The 22,001-nt window shown below is 42.7% G+C and overlaps 1 protein-coding gene across 3 annotated transcripts in view; it reads left to right on the top strand.

Moving 5' to 3' along the window:
- The window catches only part of LOC135219968 (polyisoprenoid diphosphate/phosphate phosphohydrolase PLPP6-like), a 92,172-nt gene that overhangs the window by 24,752 nt on the left and 45,419 nt on the right, over positions 1-22,001 (top strand). For 2 of the 3 annotated variants that reach the window (XM_064257216.1, XM_064257215.1), the window contains exons 2-3: positions 6,736-6,887; positions 16,141-16,240. In XM_064257216.1, the coding sequence (XP_064113286.1) occupies positions 6,747-6,887; positions 16,141-16,240 (241 nt within the window). In that variant the 5' untranslated portion in view covers positions 6,736-6,746. Of the gene's footprint in view, positions 1-6,394; positions 6,513-6,735; positions 6,888-16,140; positions 16,241-22,001 lie in introns of those variants that run through there. The other variant, XM_064257217.1, reaches the window with a different exon arrangement.

Raw genomic sequence — 22,001 nt, 5'->3', positions numbered from 1 at the left:
AGGCATAACTCTCCCACAAGATTGTTCAAGGCATCAAGAATGGGAGAGCGACAGACTGAGCAGGAGGAATCAGTCATTCCCACAGAAATGGACTCTTACACGAAGAAGTGGTCGAAGTCTTTCGGTCCCTTTGGGGGAGACTCACATAGACCTGTTTGGACGTTCCTCTCAAAAGAATAGAGATCTTTGCTCTCTAGGGGAAGATCCGAGGAGCCTTGCAATAGAAGCGTTTCTCCTGGATTGATCGGGTGTGGACGCATACGCCTTTCCCCCGTTTCAAGATCCTGGGGGAAGTGCTCAGGACCCCGAGTTCGTAACTTCGAAGAACACGGAACGTTGACGCTAATAGCCCAATTTTGGCCAGCCAAGAATGGTCACCAGAGGACTGGAGTGGATAGTGACTTCCCCAGACATCTCTTCCAAAACAGACCAGATCTACTCAGACAACCACACTTCGAGAGGTTCATCACAACTCCACAGGTCTCGCTACTGGACTGCCTTTCAAACTATCGAAAGACTTGTCAGAGCGAGGGCTTTTCTCGCAAGGCTGCGGGCTCTATCGCTAGAGCCAGCAGAGCTTCGACGAGAGAGTATAACCAATCAAGTAGGGAAGTCTTTAGGAGGTGGTGTAATAGTCAGAAGCTGTCCTCCTCCAGTACCTATATAGTGAATATTCCGATTTCCTCATCTTTGAGAGAGGAAATCACACCTTTCTGTACTAAACAATAAAAGGCTACGAAGCATGCTGTCTTCAGTATTTAGAATCGAGGGTTGATATTGCCAGCAACAAAGATCTACAAATCTAATTTAAGATCCTTGAAACTTCAAGGGCAGCTACTCTAGAACACCTAGTTGGAATCTAGACGTGGTACTGAATTCCTTTCATCGGATAAATTCGAGCCTTACAATCTGCTTCCTTCCGCGACGCACTAGGAATAGCTGATTCCTGGTGTCTCTCGCTACAGCCACAAGAGGACGGAGCGAATTGCACGCTCTAGATGCCACAGTGGGGTTCAAAGGAGATGCTGCCCATCTGTTCTTTCAAGACAATGTTCTGGCAAAGAACGAAAACCGGCAAAACCGTTGGCAGAAGTTTTGAGTAAAAGGCCTATCTAACCTCGTAGGCAGAGAGATAGGAAGATGGTCTCTCTGTCAGTGGAGCTCTAAATATTATTTAAGGGAAGAGACAGATGGGAGCTTGTCAACAAGGTCTTTGTGTGCGGTGAAGAACCCCAAAAGACTCATGTCCAAGAACGCCTTGGGCTTTTCTTTGTGAGAAACGTAATTACGGACGCCCACAAGAAACTGCTCGGGAGGAACTTTCGGTCTTCTAAAGGTCAACGACCCATGAGGTGAGAGCAGTAGAAACGTCCTGGGCGTTCCAAAAGAATATTGTCTCTAAAAGATATCATTGAGACAAAACATATTGGATGGTGCAATTCAGTGTTTCGCATTCATTATCTGAAGGATGTGAGAGTGTATAGTTGACCCCATGAGAAGTGCTTCTCGCGAGGTCCATTTGTATCATGCATGATACGAGTGCTGGGTCTTGGAGCAAAGATGATCTCTTAAATATTGTGTTTTATGTACATCAAAAAACATCTTGTCAGATATGTGCTTGGTTTTTCTATTTAGCAAGCTCCATGATGTCGCACGGGAGCATAGTGCATTGCTGGTAGGGGATCAAGGGTATGTATGATAGTAGGGGAGTACAAAATTTTTTTTTTGGATATTTTGTAATTGAAAAGTGTAATATGTTTCGAGTTTTCGGTTGTTTGTAAGGAGTTCGGCGGATAACTCCTTGCAATCTTGAGAACTAACATGGATGTTAGGATCAGGTGATCAGGGATCGGTGTTGTGACCTTGACCAAGGTGTATGTCATGTTAGTGAATAGCACCAAATGACAAAATGCCTTTAGGCTCTCCCGAGTAAGTGGATAAGGGCCACATCGGCAGACCCACAAGAACTCTAGCATAGGGATCAATATCTCGCTGAGGCTCTTGAGGCTAAAGCAGACTCCAAGGCAGTAGCGCGAAGTCTTCAGCCTAATAAGGTAGAACCAAAGGTTTATTAATACCTACACAACATATGTCGTTTACCGGTATATTTCAGTAGTTAGCTGTTCTTACCCACCACCAATGGGTGCTAATCAGCTAAGTATTATCTGGCAGGGAAGTTGAATGTAGAAAATGATATGTCATGTTACAATAAAGTTTTATACATACTTACCTGAAGATTATATACGATTAATCGGCCCACCCAGCCTCCCGCAGGAGACAGGTGGAAGAGAAGAATTTGATTAGAAAAGGAATGGTTCCTAGTCCCTGCCACCCAGGGCAGGGCGGTAGATCACCTGGACCTACCCGGTAGCTCGTGGTGCCGCGAAAATTGAAATTCTGTCGGAGACGACGGTAGTCTATAGCTAAGGTTATATCTGTCAGGGTAAGTATGTTATAAAAACTTTAGTTGCACATGACAATATCATTTTAAAAAAGATTCACGATTGGATGAAAGCGAGAAAAGAGCAAAGAAAGACCTTCTTTTGCCCAGCCTCTGTAAAGACTATGCCGCAGGCAGCATTGGGTGGGATACAAAGTAAACATATCGGTGTAAGCATTCTCGCATCGGATAAGGTGTGACTGTTCAGTTGGTCGACGCTCCAAGGAGGTCTCTCCTTTCGCAAACAAACGTTGCGCGAAATCCTGATGAAATGGACTAACCATCGGAAGAGCTCTCATTCATTAGTCAGAGTCTACTTCCACGAAATAGAATGAAGTTTAGGTACAGTAACATAAAAAGTTTGAATTGTCATTTTCGGCACGGTTTTAACTTGAGACGCTGCACGATTGAAGGAAGGTCCGTGCAAAGATTCTCTACGACGGCAGCAACTACTGACGTCTGAGATTCTTCCTTAGAAGTATGTCAAAAGTCGTGGGCTACTCTAATAGCTCACTTCGAGAGGTATCTCTAAACCGTTCGGCTATGCGTCTGACTGCGTCAGGATGTCAAAGAAAGTGACCAGAATAAGAGGTTTTCAAGACTATTGGCTAGTGTCATCCAAGATAAAGCAGTTCTGCCTTATCTTGCAGTGTTACCAATCGGAATGGGCCGTTTCTGGAGATAGGGCAGAAGAATGGTTTTTCTCTCCACTCGACCTTGGAATTACATACCCATCTTCCCTTTCCGTCGAAGAATGGGATTACTAGCGTCTCTAACTATTGTAGAATACGGAAGTAGGTGGTTGGCGCCTTTACGCTCAGATATTTGATCTGTCAAACAACAAAAGCCCTTACGATCTATGACGGTCTGTGGAAAATCTCGAAATTGTAGAATATTTCCTGTGTTAACTTTTTGCATGTGACCAAAATCTAACCACACTAGATTAAGACAAAGAGGGTTAGTGAGGTTTAATAAAATATCATCAGAAGGTTTGGCTTTAGAGGACATAAGCGGTGTGTTCTCTAGCCTTTTGTTTTTACAAAAGAATGAAACTGTTTAATCTTGCCCAGAAGCTTGGAAATCACAGGGGTTGTATCGGATATTAGCAAAGAAACAGAGGAGTCCTGTGACCTTCCGGGCCCTCAAGTTTTATCTAGTTAAAACAAAGAAAGGGGAGGGCCTTCGGACAATCTGCGGTGTTTCGTAAAAAGGACCAGACTTGCCAGGTCGAAGAAGACCCTGGCGTTATTGTTGATGAGTTCTTTTAAAGAAGCTCATTGTCATGTTTGGGACAAAGATTTGAAAATCTTTTAAATGAATGTTCACGAGGTGAAGGGCGCGGCCTCCCGAAGCTATTTCAACAGAGCATGGCACTCAGTATCATCCTGAGAGGGCCACGTTTTAGCGAAGCAAATTTGGGTCATTTAACAATACCGGCGGGATGTGAAGACGACATATAGATTTGCTGGACTCGCTGGGGCCATACATGTCTACAGACCACAATCTTGGGGGCAAGGAAGTCATCACTCATCCTATCCTATAGAAAATGGTTAGGAAGAGTTGTGCTTAATATGTTTATTGGGGTCGGCCGCCAGTGCGGTCTTCTCAAATCCTTAAGCTTAGTTAGATATCCTTAACTTTCGTGCTAGGTTGGTCAGGTAGTGATATATATACTTCTTAAGCCTCATGGTTGGTCAATATGGTCTAGTCCATTGTGGTCACGTCCGTTGACAGATCATCTAGAACCGCAGCTACATAGGTCACTAACTTGCTGGAGACTCATAGCTAAAGACAGTAGCAGCTGCGGGTGGACAATAATCACGAAGTCAGCTATGCTAACAGGTAAGGAACCAAGATGTTCAATAATCTGCACGCAATGTGTTCGAAAATCCTTTTCTGTCCCTCATCACCTCAAACGTGGATTCAGATAATATTATATATCTTGATGGTACAGTTTCATGAACAAAATGATATTGTTAAGATACAAATTAACGTTTGGTCATACTTACTGGCAGAATATTATATCAAAAGTACCCACCCACCTCCTCCAGGAGGGACAGTGGGAATAGAAAATCTGGATTAGAAAATGGGAATGGTACTGGACTCCCCCTCCAGCGGCGGGAATGGGTACTAACCACGGCCGACCACTGCGTGCTGTGCCGGGATGTTTTTTCAATTTCTGTCGGACCTTCGTGAAGGAAATACAGCAATATATATATCTGCCAGGTAAGTATGAACAAATTTATGTATGTTAACCAATATCATTTCGTGTTGTTTTTCTTTCAGCACACTCCTGGCCTTCGCTAATTTTGCTAGCCCTTAGTGCTGAGAGCCTTCTTGATCTTAGGTAACTCAGCATTGCTATAAGTTCACTAAGAAGTTTAAAACAACGTAAATAGCTAGTGACCAACGGTGAGTGACGAAGTGCATGTAACTCCTTTGACGTCTGTGGCGTAATTGAGTCATTCTCTGAATCTCGCGGCTCTCGCCTATAAATAGCCGCTCTGACCAGTTCTCAACTCACACTACCTTTCATTGCTACCAGATGTATGAGAATCTCGAAAAAAATCTGAAAAAATCCCTGTTTATATGCAAAAATAAACACACAAAAACGATTCTGTCAAACTCAGTCATACAGACGACGCAGTTACGATGACGTCATCATTTAAAAACCGCTATATCTTCATTATTTGTAAAAATAATTGGCTGAAACTTCTGGAAAGTATGCACGGCATGTTTCTGCTTAGATACAAGTAATAACTCGATTTTTTATTTCTTCAAGTTGACATGTCATCCGCCATAGCGGACGGTCCCCTTAAGTTGATGTAGTGTGCTCTTTTGTAGGAGATTTTTTTGCAAAAAACAAGGACCCGTCCAAACCCTGGCATCATTCTTTTGTTATTAGAAATCTTATGGAGATTCTGTAACCAGAAGAGGAGGAGCAACTTCTTTGTCCAGTGAGAACAATTAGATACTATCTTCATAGACTCAAGAAGATAAGAGGGCCTTCTAATCACCTTTGGTGTTTGGTGAGAGATCCTCCTCAATCGCTATCCAAAAATGCTCTTTCATTCCTTTTGAGAAGTCTGATTTTAGAAGCACACTTGCAAGTTCGAGAAGAGTACTTCTCCATCCTTTAAGTGAAGGCTCATGAAATGAGAGCAGTAGCCACATTGTTAGTCTCTCAACCTAATATATCCTCGTCCTCTATTCTTCAACCCACATACTGGAGATCTAAGTCAGTGTTCGCGTCCCACTATTTGAAGGATGTGGAAGCAACATTTGAAAGCTGCAGTAAGTTGGGACCATTATCTGTGGCTGTTATGGTGTTGGGAAAGGAAGCATAGGGGGCTTTCTATCCCTCTACTTTCTCGTCACCTTGTTTTTTTAGGTAGTCGATTTTTTTGGGAAGCCTGGGGGTACAAAGTACCCAGAGTACCCTCCTGTTTTTGTTTTATGGTTAAGGTTGTGGTCTATGTTTTTGATTTTAGAGTAGGTGAAGGTTGTTTGTATTCTGGTCTTCACCCAGGGCAAGGGCAACTTGTATGTTCTCTCTGTTATCCATTGGTGAACTTTCATGGTTACAAAGTCCCACTAGAGTAGGGATGACCCTGGCCTATTTTGCCATTTTTCCTACAAGTTAAAAGAGCACTGACCAGAGCCAGCACTCACCTGCAGCTGCTCTCTCACCAGGCAAGGTACAGCAAGCATTTATACTGATGCATGCAATCCAATTTTTCAGTCATTAACACACTTAATGGTTTGGAGAATAATGTCCATATTCCCACCTTCTATTAATGTTGAATCAGCTATGTTAGTAAATGTTTGGTAAGTCACTTATGTGAAAATGATATTTTTATAATAAAATAATGTTTCACATATACTTACCAAATAATTACATAATCAGAGCCCTCCCTCCTCCCCACAGATCCACAGATGAACAGTGCAGCTCAACAAATTGTTGGTTGTCTGCTCAGCAGTACACTAGGTGTTCCTGAAAGTGGGCAGGTGTCATTCACCTACACTAATGATGGCAAATCTGCCACCAAAATTTGAATTTTCGACTGCCGTGGTAGGAAGCTTTCAGCTATATAATTGTTTATTAGTGTATGTGAAACATTATGTTATTAATAAAAATATCATTTTTTCAGTTTAGCTTTATATTATGTCTAAGTGTTTAGGCTTCAATACTGATCTGTAAGATAAGAAATAGTGATGCATAATAAGCAGTATAAACTTTGTGATGAAAGTAGATATAGTGGAACACTACTGTAGTATATTACTTTTTCTTCTAGATCGGAGGAAAATGGGCGAGAAGAGAGTCTTACCAAAACCTCTTAAAAAGGCTTTGGATTGGGATATTGTTGCAACTGACAAGTTTGTCAAATATGTTGATCAAAAATATGGACCTCTAACTAAGTTCAAACAGTTAATGAAAGGACTTGAGGTAAGTGATCATAAATATGTTTGCACAGTAAAGTATTTGAAATTAATCTTACTTACTGTTATAGGGTAGTTAGCTTATATTTTCATACTGTTAGGTGCAATTGGCATTCAAAATAAACAAAAGAGTAATGCTTTACTGACACAGAGGGATTGTCAGTAATCACATGTTCTCCACCAGGTGGTGTTGGAATGGAATTTGTATGTTCTTGTGTGAATTCTTTACACTGTGTCCTTGTGCATGTGGTGTGAATTGGCTGTAATGATTTTGACTATTTCTGGCTGTGTTTCTCCTGTATGGTATCATGCTTCTTTTCTGTTTTGCATTATGTTATTTACAACAAGCAGATAAAAGTGTTACTCTCTGTCTGAATGAATTTTGTGTAAACCAAACGAGACAGTCGCAGGTGCTACCAATAAATACAGGTAATGAGTGTAATTGTAGTTTTCCCTCTCTCTCTCCTCTCTCTCTCTCTCTCTTCTCTCTCTTCTCTCTCTCTCATCTCTCTCTCTCTCTCTCTCTCTCTCTCTCTCTTGGTATGAGAATGTAAGGAATGGTCTCATGAGAGTGGGTAATTTTGAGAGGTATCAGAAGATGCAAGGAGCTGTTAGTTTACATGGACAATCAGTTAGGTCTGGTCAATAGTCTGCTCTAAGTATTCTTTCTTCTTCCTGTGTTATTCCTCTCTCGCTCCTTTTGCTTCATCTTTTGATGTTCCCTATGTGATTAAGGAGAAATGGATAGGTTAACTTGAAGATATGAGTTTACTTCTAATGTCAGTCAGGCACTTGAATATATATGCAGTCGACCCCCAGTCTTCGCGGGGGATGTGTACCATAACCCTGATGTTGCCCACAGGTCTGCGGACACATTTTCCCTGGGTCCTGTGGTGGCTGCCCAACAGGTTGTGTAACTCATAGTTGCCCTTAACAGGACACTTTTGTATTTTACTTAAGGTGATTGTGTGGATGATAGAATGAGTGAATTGGCTGGTCTCCTTCTTTCTCTTGTACCTTTCCTTCTTCCTTCGGGTGGGTTAAGGAATAGACACATCATTCGCTGGACTGGGCTGATACAGGTGAGTAAGGTAGTCATACTGAGAGTGTGGTCGCTTATTATACAAATATCAAACCCTCTATTCGGTAGCATATGCTCCACTCCTTGGCAAGGAGGAGTTGGGAGTAGTACAAACCCTGGTGTGTTGGTTTGCTATTGGACAGTCAAAGTTTTTTCTCTTTGGTTCCCTATACAATGGTTCTCCCTTATATTATTGTATGTCACTCAGGGTCTGAGTGGTTAGATATCAATTTTTCTAGCTTCTCAACGGGCTTCAGTCCCTCTCCAGGAGTCATTTCTTCTGGAAGCTGGACTGGTGGGTAGGCCCCAAGTCTATTCTATTGTTAAGACCAAAGGTTTGTTCGCGTATGAACAAATGACAAGTTTTCTAAGAATTTGTATTTTTCATAGCTGCAAACCTGAGGTCTTAATGTTATACTGCCCGCCTATAGCCGTCCCTCTGTATCATAAGACATCCTGAGTAGGGAAAGACTGACGCCGTGGCATAGGTGAGTGGTCCTTGACTGCTCTTCACCAGATCTACGCATGCATTGTCAGATATCACAAGATTCCTTGCTTTCATCTGTTTTTTAACCGGATCCAGCTAGGCACTAGAAATTATCCTATTGTAAGACCTCAGGTTTGTAGCTATGAAAAATACAAATTGTCATAGAAAATTTGTCATTTTGCAGCAGAAAAGGCAATCCCAAAAACGAATGGAAAATTGCATCTGAAGCCTGTTCCATGGTGGAATGTTCAATGCAAAATACTAAGACATAAAGCCATGAGAGCAGCTTTTGCTAAGTACAGAAGACATCAATGTGAATGCTACTTGAAAATTCAGATGGCAAATAAAACATGCGAGACGAGAATCGTGGGTACTTTTTATGTCAACAATTACCTGGAAAACACCTATGACCAAGATATGGACAGTTATTAAAAAAATAGCAGGAAAGTATAATCCTAGTCCCCTCCCTGTTTTAAAAGTCAATGGTGACTTTATAACTGACTCAAAAGCTGTAAGCAATGTTTTTGCTGAACCTTTTGCAATGATATCAAGCAGGGATGAAAATTCTCCATTCTTCGGAGAGAGAGAGAGAGAGAGAGAGTGTTAGCAGATTCTGAAACACTTGATTTTACTTCTTTTAAATCTGAATCATATAATATGCCTTTTACCATGGAAGAATTTTTATTTGCTCTTAGTAACAGTAAAAACACTGCACCTGGACATGATGAAATTTTATATGAAATGATCAAGAATACCTCAAAGGAAACTAAATTTTCCATTTTAAGTATTATTAATAGAATTTTTAAGGAGAGTGATTACTCTAGTGTTGGGGAAATAGTGACAGTTTTACCCTTTGTCAAACCTGGGAAAGATTCATCTGTCCCTACAAGCTATAGACCAATAGCTTTAACATCCTGTTTATGTAAACTTATGGAAAAATGGTAAATTTTAGGTTGGTATGGTTTCTAGAATGAAAGAAGATTATATCATCTCAGTGTAGCTTTCGTCGTGTGCACTCTTGCACAGATGTATTGATACGCTTGGAGAATGCAATTTGTCAGACATTTGCTTCCAAGCAGCATTATGTAGTGGTTTTCTTTAACCTAGAAAAGGCTTATGATACTACCTGGAGGCATGGAATTATGAAAGTCTTGTATGGAATTGGTCTGCGTGGTGAACTGTCACTCTGTTTGCCTTAGCCATAAATGGGATAGCCTCAAAAATTCCAAAAGATATGTCAACAATGTTCGTTGATGATCTATCTACAGTGGTACCTCGAGATACGAAAGGCTCAACTTACGAAAAACTCGAGATACGAAAGCTGACACGAAAAATTTTACTGCTCTACATACGAAAAGTTTTCAAGATACGAAAGGTTTCTGAAAGTCCGAGATTCGCCCGATAACAATTTTGAAACTCGCGCCGCGCGCCGCCATCTTAGTTCTAGTAGACTCGCCACCATCCTCCTGCTCTCCCATTGGTTCCTGATGCTAGCCAAGCCATGAGATCCTTCTCTCCTATTGGACAGCATCCCTCCCATCATGCATCTTACGTGGTGGCGTTCCTTCGCTCGGCCACTTCGCACCCGAAGCTTTATCGTACACATGCGGCATTCGTTCGGTCCAACGATTTCGTTTTGTATCGTAAATTCGTTAGTGATTTCGTTGTGCTGCTTTATCGTGTTGTGAGAACCTAATTAGTATATGTACTAGATATGTAACTTAATTACGTACAGTACATATAGTCATGGGTCCCCAAGAAAGTTGCTGAAGTTCACAGAAAGAAGAGAATGCTTTCTATGGAGACAAAGATGGAGATAATAAAAAAGTATGAAGCTGGCTTGCGGTTGAGTGTGATTGCTAAGGAATACGGCTGAAATCCGTCGATGATAGGCACCATCCTTAAGCAGAAGGAAGCCATCAAAGCAGCTACACCTTCCAAGGGCATGACTATGTTGTCAACAAGAGGAGCCATGTGCATAATAAAATGGAAAGGCTGCTTCTGTATGGATCGAGGACAAAGAAATTGATGGCGATACGATAACCGAGATGGCAATCTGCCAGAAGGCCAGCGCTATTTTCGGTCAATTTGATTGCCCAAGCCGAAGACGACGCCAGAGAGGGGACATCAACGGCAACCCCAGAGTTCAAGGCTTCTCATGGGTGGTTTGAAAAATTCCGTAAACGGACTGGCATCCATGCGTGGTGAAGAAATTAAAATTACGTAAAGTAAATATAAAAAAGTAAAAAGAAGTGTAAAAATAAAAAAAAGACAAAAAATAAAATTTTATTTTAAGTTTTTGAAAGTTTTAAGTGTTACAGTTTTGTTAATGTGTTTTGTAAAGTTTATTTGTTTTCTGACATTTTTTTATGTTTCGTAAAGTTAAGTGTATGTATCTGCCGTTTTGTTCCCTCCTCCTCCTCTTGCCACCACTTTCGGAAATAGCCCTCAGCTCGACAAAGGTAAGCTTCCACATCTTACGTTACAGTAATAATATTTCTTGTACACTAATATACACTTTATTTACAGGTTTTGCATTTTTATTCTTAATTTAGGTATTGAATGGTCCAAATTGTTGTAGTATTTCATTGTTTATAGGTCAATTTAGCTTTATTATGAAATTTACTGGGGTGTTTTTGGAGGGCTTGGAACGGATTAGCCATTTTACATGTAAAATGTGGTCCAAGATACGAAAAACTCATGATACGAAAGGCGCCTCGGAACGGATCAATTTCGTATCTCGAGGTACTACTGTATTTCGTGTGCTGCATCTAAAGTGTCTGTTGCAGAGTGCCTTGGAAGCTTTGATATCTTTTAATCCAGTACACCCTGTGGTACTGGAAATAACAGAGTGGCTGTTTTTATTAAAACAAAAACAGAAGGCAGTTGATTTCTGCTGGGTTCTTTCACATGTTGGCATTGTTGGAAATGAACAAGCTGATGAACTGGCTAAGTCAGGTACATCAAAAAATCCAAGAAGTATAGCAATTCCTTGCTCAGACTACATTCCTGAAATTTAAAAGACGGTAGAATCAGTTTGGCAATTTTATTGGACAAAAGAGAGCATAAAATGAGAGAACTTACTGATGTAATCAACCCCTGGCTTTATATGTTAGAAGACCGTCAGAAAGAGACTGCATTATGTAAGGTTACGGATCGGCCACACATGGATTACTCATGGTTTTTTAATGAACAGTGACCCTGAACCATTTTGTGAGGATTGTCTTGTTCCCCTCACAGTAAAACATTTAATAGTAGAATGTCCTAGCTTAATGTCAGTAAGGAACCGTCACTTTAATGCAGTTGGATGAATGGATTTTAAACTGGATGCCATTATTGGAAGAGATTTTAACGAGGATAGCCTTTTTAGTTACCTTCAAGAAGCAGGTCTTCTTGAAAAAATTTAGGTTAATTTGGTCATGATGTTTGAGTTTGTATATATGAGTTAGTATGTGTTAGTGTATATCATTTGCTTTGAAGTCTTACTTCGTTAAATTTTTATGTACATTAAGTTTACTTCCAATTTATATAATATTTACTACCATATATAAAGCTTTAGTACTTTTAATATCTATTTATTTCACAGAGTTGTGTAGAATTTGGAAGTGCATGATGTCTGTGCTGCTTGTACTTTTGTTTACAATTAATTTGAAATAGGTCTATAGGTGGGATGGGTATTCGTGTGTTTTTGGGTTCTCTATAGTTCTCTGACAGATTTTTATATAAATTTAATTATAGCTTTTTAATTAACTTTTCTCTTTGTAATTCCTTTTAATGATACAGCATCAGTAACCACGTCGTTGTGACACCAATAAGAACTAACAAATCAATCAATCAATTAACCTGGAAGTGAGAGAAGATCTTCGTTGGTGGTTGGACGACCAGAATCTCTTGAAGGGTGTCCCTCTGCATTCTCTTCTGCCGGATTTCCTTCTGTTTTCAGATGCCTCTCTTGCAGGTTGGGGCCCTCATTTAGGTGGCCTCATTACTTCGGGTGTTTGGAGTTTGGAGGACAGACAGCAGCATATCAACGTCTTAGAGTTAAAGGCAGCCTTTCTGGGTCTGAAGGAATTTGGGAGAAAGTAGAGGGACATTCTGTTGTTCTCATGTTGGACAACACCACGGTGGTTGCTCATGTGAACAAGCATGGGGGGGGGTTGCTGGTTTCGCGTCAACTTCACGCTTTGACTGTTGAGGTTCACCAGTGGGCAGTCAGCAATTCGGTGGAGCTCTCAGCCAGGTATATCCCAGGCAAAAGGAATGTGGTCACGGACAAGCTCAGTCATCGGGATCAGATCCTAGGCACAGAATCGTCTCTCCATCAGGCCGAGGCTGACAGGATCTTCCAGGTTAGGGGGAGGCCTATGCTAGACCTCTTTGCGACCCAGTTCAACAGGAAACTGGAGGTATTCTGTTTGGTGGTTCCGGATCCTCTGGCGTTAACGGAGGACACGTTCCAACACCCCTGGGACAAGCTGGAGGTGTATGCCTCCCCTCCGTTTTGTTTGATTCGCCAAGTCCTGAACAGGTTGATAAGTTTGCAGAGTCTCAGAAGAATGACTTTGGTAGCCCCTCTGTGGCTGCAGGCAGAATGGTTTCCAAATCTGCTGCTGTTGTTATCGGAGGTGCTGAGGGAGATTCCCCCATGGCGGCATCTTCTTTGTCAGCCACACGTAGAAAGATTCCGCCTGTCAGTAGAATCTGTCTCTCTTCATGGTTGGAGGCTATCAAGTATCTCCTGTAAGTGGGAGGCTTTTCTCAGAAGACAGCAGGAAGTATGTCCAGCAGTTGTGGAAAGCCTACCTCTGCTGTTTACCAAGGCAAATGGGTGATTTACTGTGATTGATGTCGTAAACGGGGTTTTTCTCCACTCAGAACTTCTATTCAGTGCATAGCAGCCTTTTTGGTCTTCCTCAGGGATGAGAAAGGCTTGTCTCTTTCTGCCATTAGAGGCTACATGGTGGCCCTGAGTCGACATCTCCCCATCCTGGGAACTCTCCTTGCTGGTTAAGGGGTTTCAGCAGTCTTGTTCTCCTAGAGAGCTCAAGCCTCCAACGTGGAATGTTTCCTTGGTCTTGAGAAGTTTCACTAAAGCTCCTTATGAGCCTTTATGTCATTCGTCAGACAGGAACTTGACACTCAAAACGGTTTTCCTCCTGGCCTTGGCTTCTTCGAAGAGAGTGGGGGAGCTACATGGCCTGAGCTATGATGTGAAGCACACCAGGGGTTGGGGGTCAGTGTCCTTCAAATTTGTCCCAGAATTCGTGGTTAAGAACCAGAATCCCTCAGTGCAGGATGATAGGTTTCCCTCCTTTTCCATTCCATCACTGGATGACTTTGTGGGCGGTGATTCTCAAAAGCATGTCGTGTTAGGGCTCTGCGTTGCTATCTTAAGTGGACTCAACATCTTAGGCTATGTTGTTGTAGGCTTTTTGTTAGCACAGGGCATACAAAGAAAGAGGTGTCCAAGAATACAATCTCTTTTTGGATACGCGAAGCTATCAGCCATGCGTATTTGACTCTAGATGATTCCGCTGCCACGTCTGTGCAGGCTAGAGCACATTACTTCAGGGCTATTGGTCCCTCTCTGGCTTTCAAGAAGAATTTGGCTGTTCATAGAGTTTGGAGCCCTGGTACTTGGTTACGCCAGTCCATGTTCACCTCTTTCTATCTTAAGGATGTTGCCCACAGATCTATGGACACTTTTCCCTAGGTCCTGTGGTGGCTGCCCAACAGGTTGTGTAACTCATGGTTGCCCTTAACTGGGCACGTTTGTATCTTACCTAAGATGATTGTGTTGAAGAGAGAATGAGAGAGTTGGCTGGTCTCTTTCTTTCTCTTGTTCCGTTCCTTCTTCCTACGGGCGGGTTGACGAATAGACATGTCATTTGCTGGACTGGTCTGATACAGGTTAGTAAGGTAGTCATAATGATAGTTTGGTTGCTTTGTGTTCAAATAGTCAAACCCTCTATTCAGTAGCATATACTCCGCTCCCTAGCAAGGGGGAGTGAGGAGTTAAAATGAACCCTGGTGCATTGGTTTGGTATTGAACAGTCAGAGTTTCTCTTGAGTTCCCTACTGCAATGAATCTTCCCATGTATCATTGTATGTAACCCAGTGGCTGAGTTATTGGATATCAGTTTATTTAGCTTCTCGCAGGCATCAGTCCCTCTCCTGTAGATATTTCTTTTGGAGTTGGATCGGTGGGTAGGCCCCCAGCCAGTTTAGGATGTCTGTACCTCCCACCAAGTTTAAGTCTATCCTATTGCTAAGACTGAAGGTTTGTTCACATATGAACAAATAACAAATTTTCCAAGACAATTTGTATTTTTCATAGCTGCAAACTTGAGGTCTTAACGTTTTACTGCCCACCTCTAGCCGCCCCTCTGTCTTCTTAAGACATCCTGGGTTGGGAAAGACTGAACGCAGTAGCTTAGGTGTGTGGTCTTTAACCAGTTTTCACCCGATATACTCACACATTGCCAGATCTCACAAGATTCCGTGCTTTTTCATCTCTGATATAACCAGATCCACGAAGGCACTAGAAAATTATATATTGTTAAGACCTCAGGATTGTAGCTATAAAAAATACAAATTGTATAAAAAATATGTCATACTATTACGTTACCGTGACAGAATAACCGCGGCACTAATCAAGCTACATTGGCTCCCAGTAAAACCAAGAATAGAATACAAAATACTTCTTACAGTCTTTAAAGCACTAAAATATGGGGAACCAACGTATCTAAGAAACTGCTTAAATTTCTCTAAACCTGAAATAAATATTGTGATCAGACATGCAAGTGAAGCATGCTATAGGTTATTTGAACCTAGAACAAATTGTAAGTCAGATGGAGTTCTCTTTACCTTCCACAAATGTAAGGAATCTGGTTGTATCTCATTGTGTGTAAAACCAGCAGGCTGAGTTTTTAGATATTTGCTTATCTCTTCTCTCACGGGCTCAGAGTCCCTTCTTTATAACTCGATCTTCTAGGAAGGGTGGTCAGGTGGGGCTGAACCTCCAGTCTATCTTATTGTTAAGACCGAAGGTTTGTTCCACGTATGAACAAATGACAAGTTTTTAATCAATTTGTATTTTTCATAGCTAACAAACCTGAGGTCTTAACGTTTACTGCCCACCTCTAGCTCCCCCTCTCATATATACTGGGTTGGAAGAAAGACTGATGCGTCATGAGGTACCAAGCCGGTCGGTGACCAGCTTCCACCTCGTATACGCATGAGTTGCCAGATGCCACTGATTCCTTGCTTTACAATCTTTTATTGTTTTAACCGGTTTCCTGCTGGAGCTAGATTATCCTATTGTCAACACCACATTATCCTATTGTCAACTATGAAAAATACAAATTGATTAAGAATTTGTCATTGTTACCAACCAATATTTGTAAATAGAAACCTATACTACATAATTCAGACTAAATTTTCCACACAATGGCCCCATGTCATTGATGTTAGAGGTACAATGACATGAAGTATGTGCTAGTTTAACGTGTCCTGTGGTCTGTTTTTTGCATGCTCTCTACTCACACACAGTGATTAATTTTTTATTTTTTTGTGGATGAATGTTTGTCTAAGAATTTTTGTTGACAAATGACTGGGCAATTTAAAGTTATGGGTTTGTATTAAAGAATTAAAATTGTTTTAAAAATGTCAGTACATCGAATGTTCTTTCAGATATCGTGTCATGGCATACCATGGTTAGTAGGAACTGCTACCTTCATCTTCTTCCTTGACAGTCCCTCTGTCAGACAGCTTCTTGTAAACATTTTTATTGGTAAGTAGCAAAGAGTTATTACAATTGGATTATCAGTAAGTAGCTTCATGATGTGGTAAGATAGTATAATTGGGTGGCTGATTGATTTTAGGAAAATTTCCAAAGAAATTGTAAAAGTAAGAGGACAGCTTGAGAATTATGAAAGAATTACGTAGATTGAATTGAGAAAGTGAAATAGAGGTTAGAATACTTGATATGGAGTAGCAGTGTGGCTTTAGGCAAGGAGGAGGGTGTGTGAATCAGATTTTTGGTGTGAAACAGTTTAAACAAAAAGAATTTGTATGAAGCTTAAATGCTTTTTATATCTTAGGGAGGTACATATTTCTGTAAAATGAAAATAAAATTACAGTAGTATAGTAATATGCTGGCCTTTGTCAGGCTACTTGAGAACCCAAGCCTGTCCTTCCAGTTTATTCAGCTTAGTTTGTGCAAAAGTGACTGAAAAATAATATAACAATGCGATATAACACAAGTTCAATAAAACATTTGTTCCTATGACATAGAAACCATTATCTTTTGTATAAGAGTATTCTCATCACCCAACTGGAATTGGTTTTATTGAAGATCATTAAGTGCATAATTAGTAGCACAGTATGTAGGTGAGAAGTAGGGAAAACAACTACTCAGTGACTGTAAGCTGATGTTGTCTTTTCCACAGTAGAGAGACGAGACTGCTACTGTGATCTATTTTCTTGACATTGTTGGGGATTATTTTTCTGTGACTGTTTTGTGGATGTATTCCTTATATGGCTTTTGATAAATTTTATGTGATAGTTCTTTTGATTATTTGAGTTTTTGTGATAGATCTTTTGATTATTTGAGTTTTTGTGATAGATCTTTTGATTATTTGAGTTTTTGTGATAGATCTTTTGATTATTTGAGTTTTGGCTTTTTGGAACAGACGAGTTCTTATAAACAGTGTAGGTGTCCTGGGTGAAAGGTTTCATGTGGTCAATTTATGCAGCCTGTGTCTGATATTCTTTATGCTTTTTGCATGGACAAACTTGGAGTACTAATTAAACTAGTGGGCAGTGTTGTGGTTGGCTTCCATTGCAATGAGTGAAGTACACAACTAGGCAAAAGAAGGCAAAAAGAGGTCAGTGGTTTGTTCAAGGATGACACACTGGTTGTAACTCTGCCATCTCTCAGCAGTCCTTTTTGGCCTCAGTTTCCTGATGGGTCTGTTCCTGCTCATTTTCCCTAGGCTTTTTAGTATATGGAAGGAACTTTCAGGCCAGAGGTCTCACAATTCATGGTTTATTCTTGATGAGACAAATAACTTGTCACTATCCATCCCTGATATGGACAGTGACTGTGCACCTGTGTCCACCACATCTGTTCTTGGTGTTTTGTCAAAGTCATGAGAATTGTAAAGGCATTTGGGCAATATTTTGGCTTGTCCAGAGTTCTGTGCTCTGTTCCCGATGTTGTTTCTACTCCTGCTCCAGTGACTTGCTTTTGAGATGTCCTGTTCCTGCTGTAATTGTGTGCATGCCTTTTCCCCGTGTTTTGGCTAAGTTTGAGTAGCATTTTTGGCATTTGACTTATTATTTAGCTTACTGAACAGACACAGTCACAGCAAAACAGCAAATTTGGCAGTCATTGAGACTGCCAAATTTGCTGTTTGCTGTGATGGAACAAGTTCATAATCTGGTATTTCCTGCACTTTTATTTTTGTATTAGCAAGTTAAGGGCAGTGACAACATGGTTTTTGTCTTGGTAAGAACACCCAACTTGGCTTTGGCAGGTCCTCCTCACTTACATGTTCTTGGAGACACTTGTTCCTCTACTGGTGTCTGAAATACCATTGGTCAGCTTTCAAATATTCCCCCTATTTTCCCGTGGCCCATAGTCAGGAATTAAAGGAAGCTAAACAACGTGAAGCTTTGTCTGGGGGGTTTGAACTCTCAACCTCTGGAGGTGCATCTGTTCTCAGATGCAGTGACATAAGGGTGAGAAGAATGCCTGGAGAGCATAGTTTCTCTTGGGTTGTGGATGTCAAATGACTTCACCAGTAGCATAACATTTTGCAAATTCTGGCAGTATTGTCAGCACCATTTGCATTCCGATAATAGATGATGGGCTATTTTATGATGCTAGTGGCATATGTCAACAAGGAGGGGAGACAATTTCCATTCATCTCTTGTCAGTTTGCATGGGTGGTGCACAAAATTGGTGAACTGGAACTGTCAAGCAGGTACATTCTGGGTATGGGTAGCAGGAAAGTTATGGTAGACCAACACATTCACCAGGATAGGCCTTTGGATTAGAGTGTTCCCTTCATCCCTATGTGGGATCACTGATATAATTTATCCATTTGCCATGTGGTTAAATGGAAAGTGGCCAGTATATTATGTTCTCTTGTTCTGGACTCATGAGCTCTATTGGAGTTTGGCTTTGAGTCCCCATGATAGCATTCAGAGTTCTGTGCTTGCCTTCCTTTCAGCTTGATCCTTCAAAAGATAGTTTGTTCATGCCACTTACCTGACAGATATATATATATAGCTGTATTTTCTGAAGTCCGACAGAATTTCAAAACTCGCGGCACACGCAGTGGGCGGCCAGGTGGTAGTACCCATTCCCGCCGCTGGGAGGCGGATATCAGGAACCATTCCCATTTTCTATTCATATTTTTTTCTGTCGCCGGTCGGTAAACTACTGTTTACAGACCTCCGCCTAGGATTTTTTGGATTTGACTCGCATTTAAGTATCTGATTGATTTTTGGTATTGATTTTGGATTGTTGGATTGGCATACGCGATAGTGGACAGTTTTTTGACTTTGGATTGGCTTTTCTGTAAACGTGATGTCTGGATCAAGTGGAGTGAGTTTCAGAGTGTGTGTGAGGAGTGATTGTAAGGTGAGGTTACCGAAATCATCGGTAGACCCCCACACAGTATGTATGAGTTGTAGGGGGCATGTTTGTTTGGTGGATGATCGGTGCAATGAATGTGATGGATTGACCGATGATGATTGGAGGATGTATGATTCCTATCGGCGTAAATTGGAACGCGATAGGATCAGGAGGTCTTCCTCCAGGAGTGGTTCTACCAAAGGTAAGGGTGCTAATATTTCTCCTGCTATAACACCTGTAGATTTTGCATCTCCTAAACCTGTGTTGTTGCCTTCGGGCCCTGAATCTGTGTCGGGAGAAGGTAATGCCCTTTCTCTTATTTTGGAGTCTCTATGTACTCTAGAGACCAAAGTGAAAGCCTTGGAAACTGGCTCAGTGCAAGTGCATGATCGTGCCCCTAGTGTTGTGGCGGGGGCGTCAGATCGGCCCCATAATGCCTCTAGGCCTAGACCGCTATCAGACTCCAAGGAATCAGGGAGGGGATATGTCAAAAGCCGCAAGAGGGTTACGGGGGCTCCCCACCGATCTGGCGTCCCTTTGGCAGGCCTTGTTGCAAAGTCCCAGTCTGTCAAGGAGCGCGCACAGGCGCGTATCCTTAAGGACTGCTTTTCGTTCTCCGAAGCGTCCTCCCCGCGCAAGGGGTGGAGCGCTCGGAGAGACTCTCGTCCGCTGAAAAGGACGTTTCGTGTTGAGGACGCTTCACGTCCCGTATCGCCACTTTCTTCGGATGCTTATGACGACTTTTCCGCCTCAGAAGAGAGGCAAAATCTCATCCGACGAGGACGCTGGGTTGCGCGCACAGGCGCGTATCCCTGAGAAGCAGGTAGCTGTACCTGTGAGAAGGAAGGAGGCGTCCCCTCGCCCCTCGTCTTCTCGCAGGATCAGCCCTGCTCCCTCTGTTCGTTCCTCTCCAACGAAGAACATTCTTTTGTCCCTTCAGGACCAGTTATCGACGCTTATGGCTCAGAGGACTCGCCCAGCAGCAGTCGACCCTAAGCGGAGGAAGGACCTTAGGCTGCCCGTCAAGAGGACGAAGCAGTCTCCTTCTCCCTCTCCTCGCTCGTCTCTTTCGCCGATTGTGTCTCCTTCGGCGATTCGCCGATCTCTCGTTCGCCGCCGATAAAGAAGACGGGTCGTCAAGGGGACGCTTTCGTTCCCTCTCAACGTCATGGGCAGGCTGCTTGCCGTGATTATCGAGAGGACGCTCAGGACGCTTTTGAGTGCGCTCAGGACGCTTTTCAGGACGCTTGGCAGGACGCTTTTCAGGACGCTTCGGAGGACGCCGAGCAAGAAGACGACGTGCACCAGGACGCTGGGTTGCGCGCACAGGCGCGTATCCCTGAGAAAAAGTCTACCCTTTCATTGAAGAAACGTAAGGACGCTTCTCTTGGAAGTAAGGCTGCCTCGGTCGTCGCTAAGGACGCTCATCGCCGTCAGGACGCTCTGCCTCCTTCGAGCGGTAAACGCCACAAAGAAGACAGCCTAGATAAGGCTTCTACATTTAAACATCGGGGGTCTTTGATTAAGGCAAGACCCGATAGACGTACGCCCTCTCCGGAGAGGCGGTCTCCTCTTCCGATTAGGGAAGAAGGAGAATTGAGTAGTCCTGCTGACTCTGTTGAAGAGGAACCTTCTGCTGCCTCTTCAATCTCGGACTATAAAGTTCTTGTGCGGCTGTTGCGCTCGTCCTTCGGGGACAAGTTCCAGCCTGCAGCTCCCAAGTCTCCTCCTTCGCAGTTTTCATCCTCGAAGACATGTAAGACCCCGGAGTTTGTCGAAATGAAGACTTCGCTCTCCACTAAGCGGGCCTTCAAGAAACTCCAAGACTGGATGGAACGAAGGAAGGATCAAGGCAAGACAACTTTCGCCCTGCCTCCCGCTAGACTCAGCGGTAAAGGAGGTATGTGGTATGAAACCAAAGGAGACGTGGGTGTTAGAATCCCTTCTTCAGCTCAAGGGGATTTCTCCAGCTTGGTGGATTCTCAGAGGAGGTCCTTTTATCCACTGCTAAAGTGACCTGGACCCCTACGGAGACAGACCATCATTTGAAGGGGCTGCTGTGGACTCTTGAAGTCTTCAACTTCCTGGACTGGTGCTTGGGATTTCTAGATCTGCAATCTAGAAGCCCAGAGTCTCTTAGTCTGGGGGAGCTGTCCAGCGTGCTATCATGCATGGACAAGGCCGTCAGGGATGGTTCAGAGGAGCTTGTCTCTCATTTTGGGACTGCCTTCCTGAAGAAGAGAGCTTTGCTGTGTAACTTCACGGCTAGATCTGTTACTCCAGCTCAGAAAGCAGAGTTGCTCTTTTCTCCTCTTACGAGCCATCTCTTCCCCCAGACTTTGGTTAAGGACCTGGCAAGCAGTTTGCAAGAAAAAGCAACACAGGACCTCTTAGCCCAGACCTCGAGACGTCCGGCAGTTCCTTCCACTTCTTCGTCTTTTGTGCGACCGCCGAAGAAAGTTAAGCCCTTTCGTGGGGCTCCTCCCTCGAGAGCAGCTCCTCGAGGGAGAGGGCTTGCAAGAGGAAGAGCTTCCTTCAAACCCAAGCCATCCAAGTGAGACGCATGTCCTTCAGACACCAGTCGGAGCCAGACTGAAGTCCTTTGCGGGAGCATGGAGAGAGAGAGACACGGACCCTTGGTCCCTCAAGATCGTGGAGCAGGGGTACAAGATCCCCTTTTTAGATCTTCCTCCTCTTTCTACGACTCCCAGAGACCTTTCTCCATCTTATCAGGGAGAAAAGAAACAAGTGTTGTTCGATCTTTTACAACAGATGATCGAAAAAAGAGCGGTGGAGCAAGTCGCGGACCTGGGGTCTCCAGGCTTTTACAACAGGATTTTCCTAGTACCAAAGCAGTCGTTGGGTTGGCGTCCAGTCCTAGATGTAAGCAGGCTCAATCTTTTTGTGG

The sequence above is a fragment of the Macrobrachium nipponense genome, chromosome 1, assembly GCF_015104395.2.
Source record: "Macrobrachium nipponense isolate FS-2020 chromosome 1, ASM1510439v2, whole genome shotgun sequence".
Taxonomy (NCBI): Eukaryota; Metazoa; Arthropoda; class Malacostraca; order Decapoda; family Palaemonidae; genus Macrobrachium; species Macrobrachium nipponense.
Note: the sequence above shows the minus strand (reverse complement) of the source record. Positions and strands in the feature narration are given on the sequence as shown.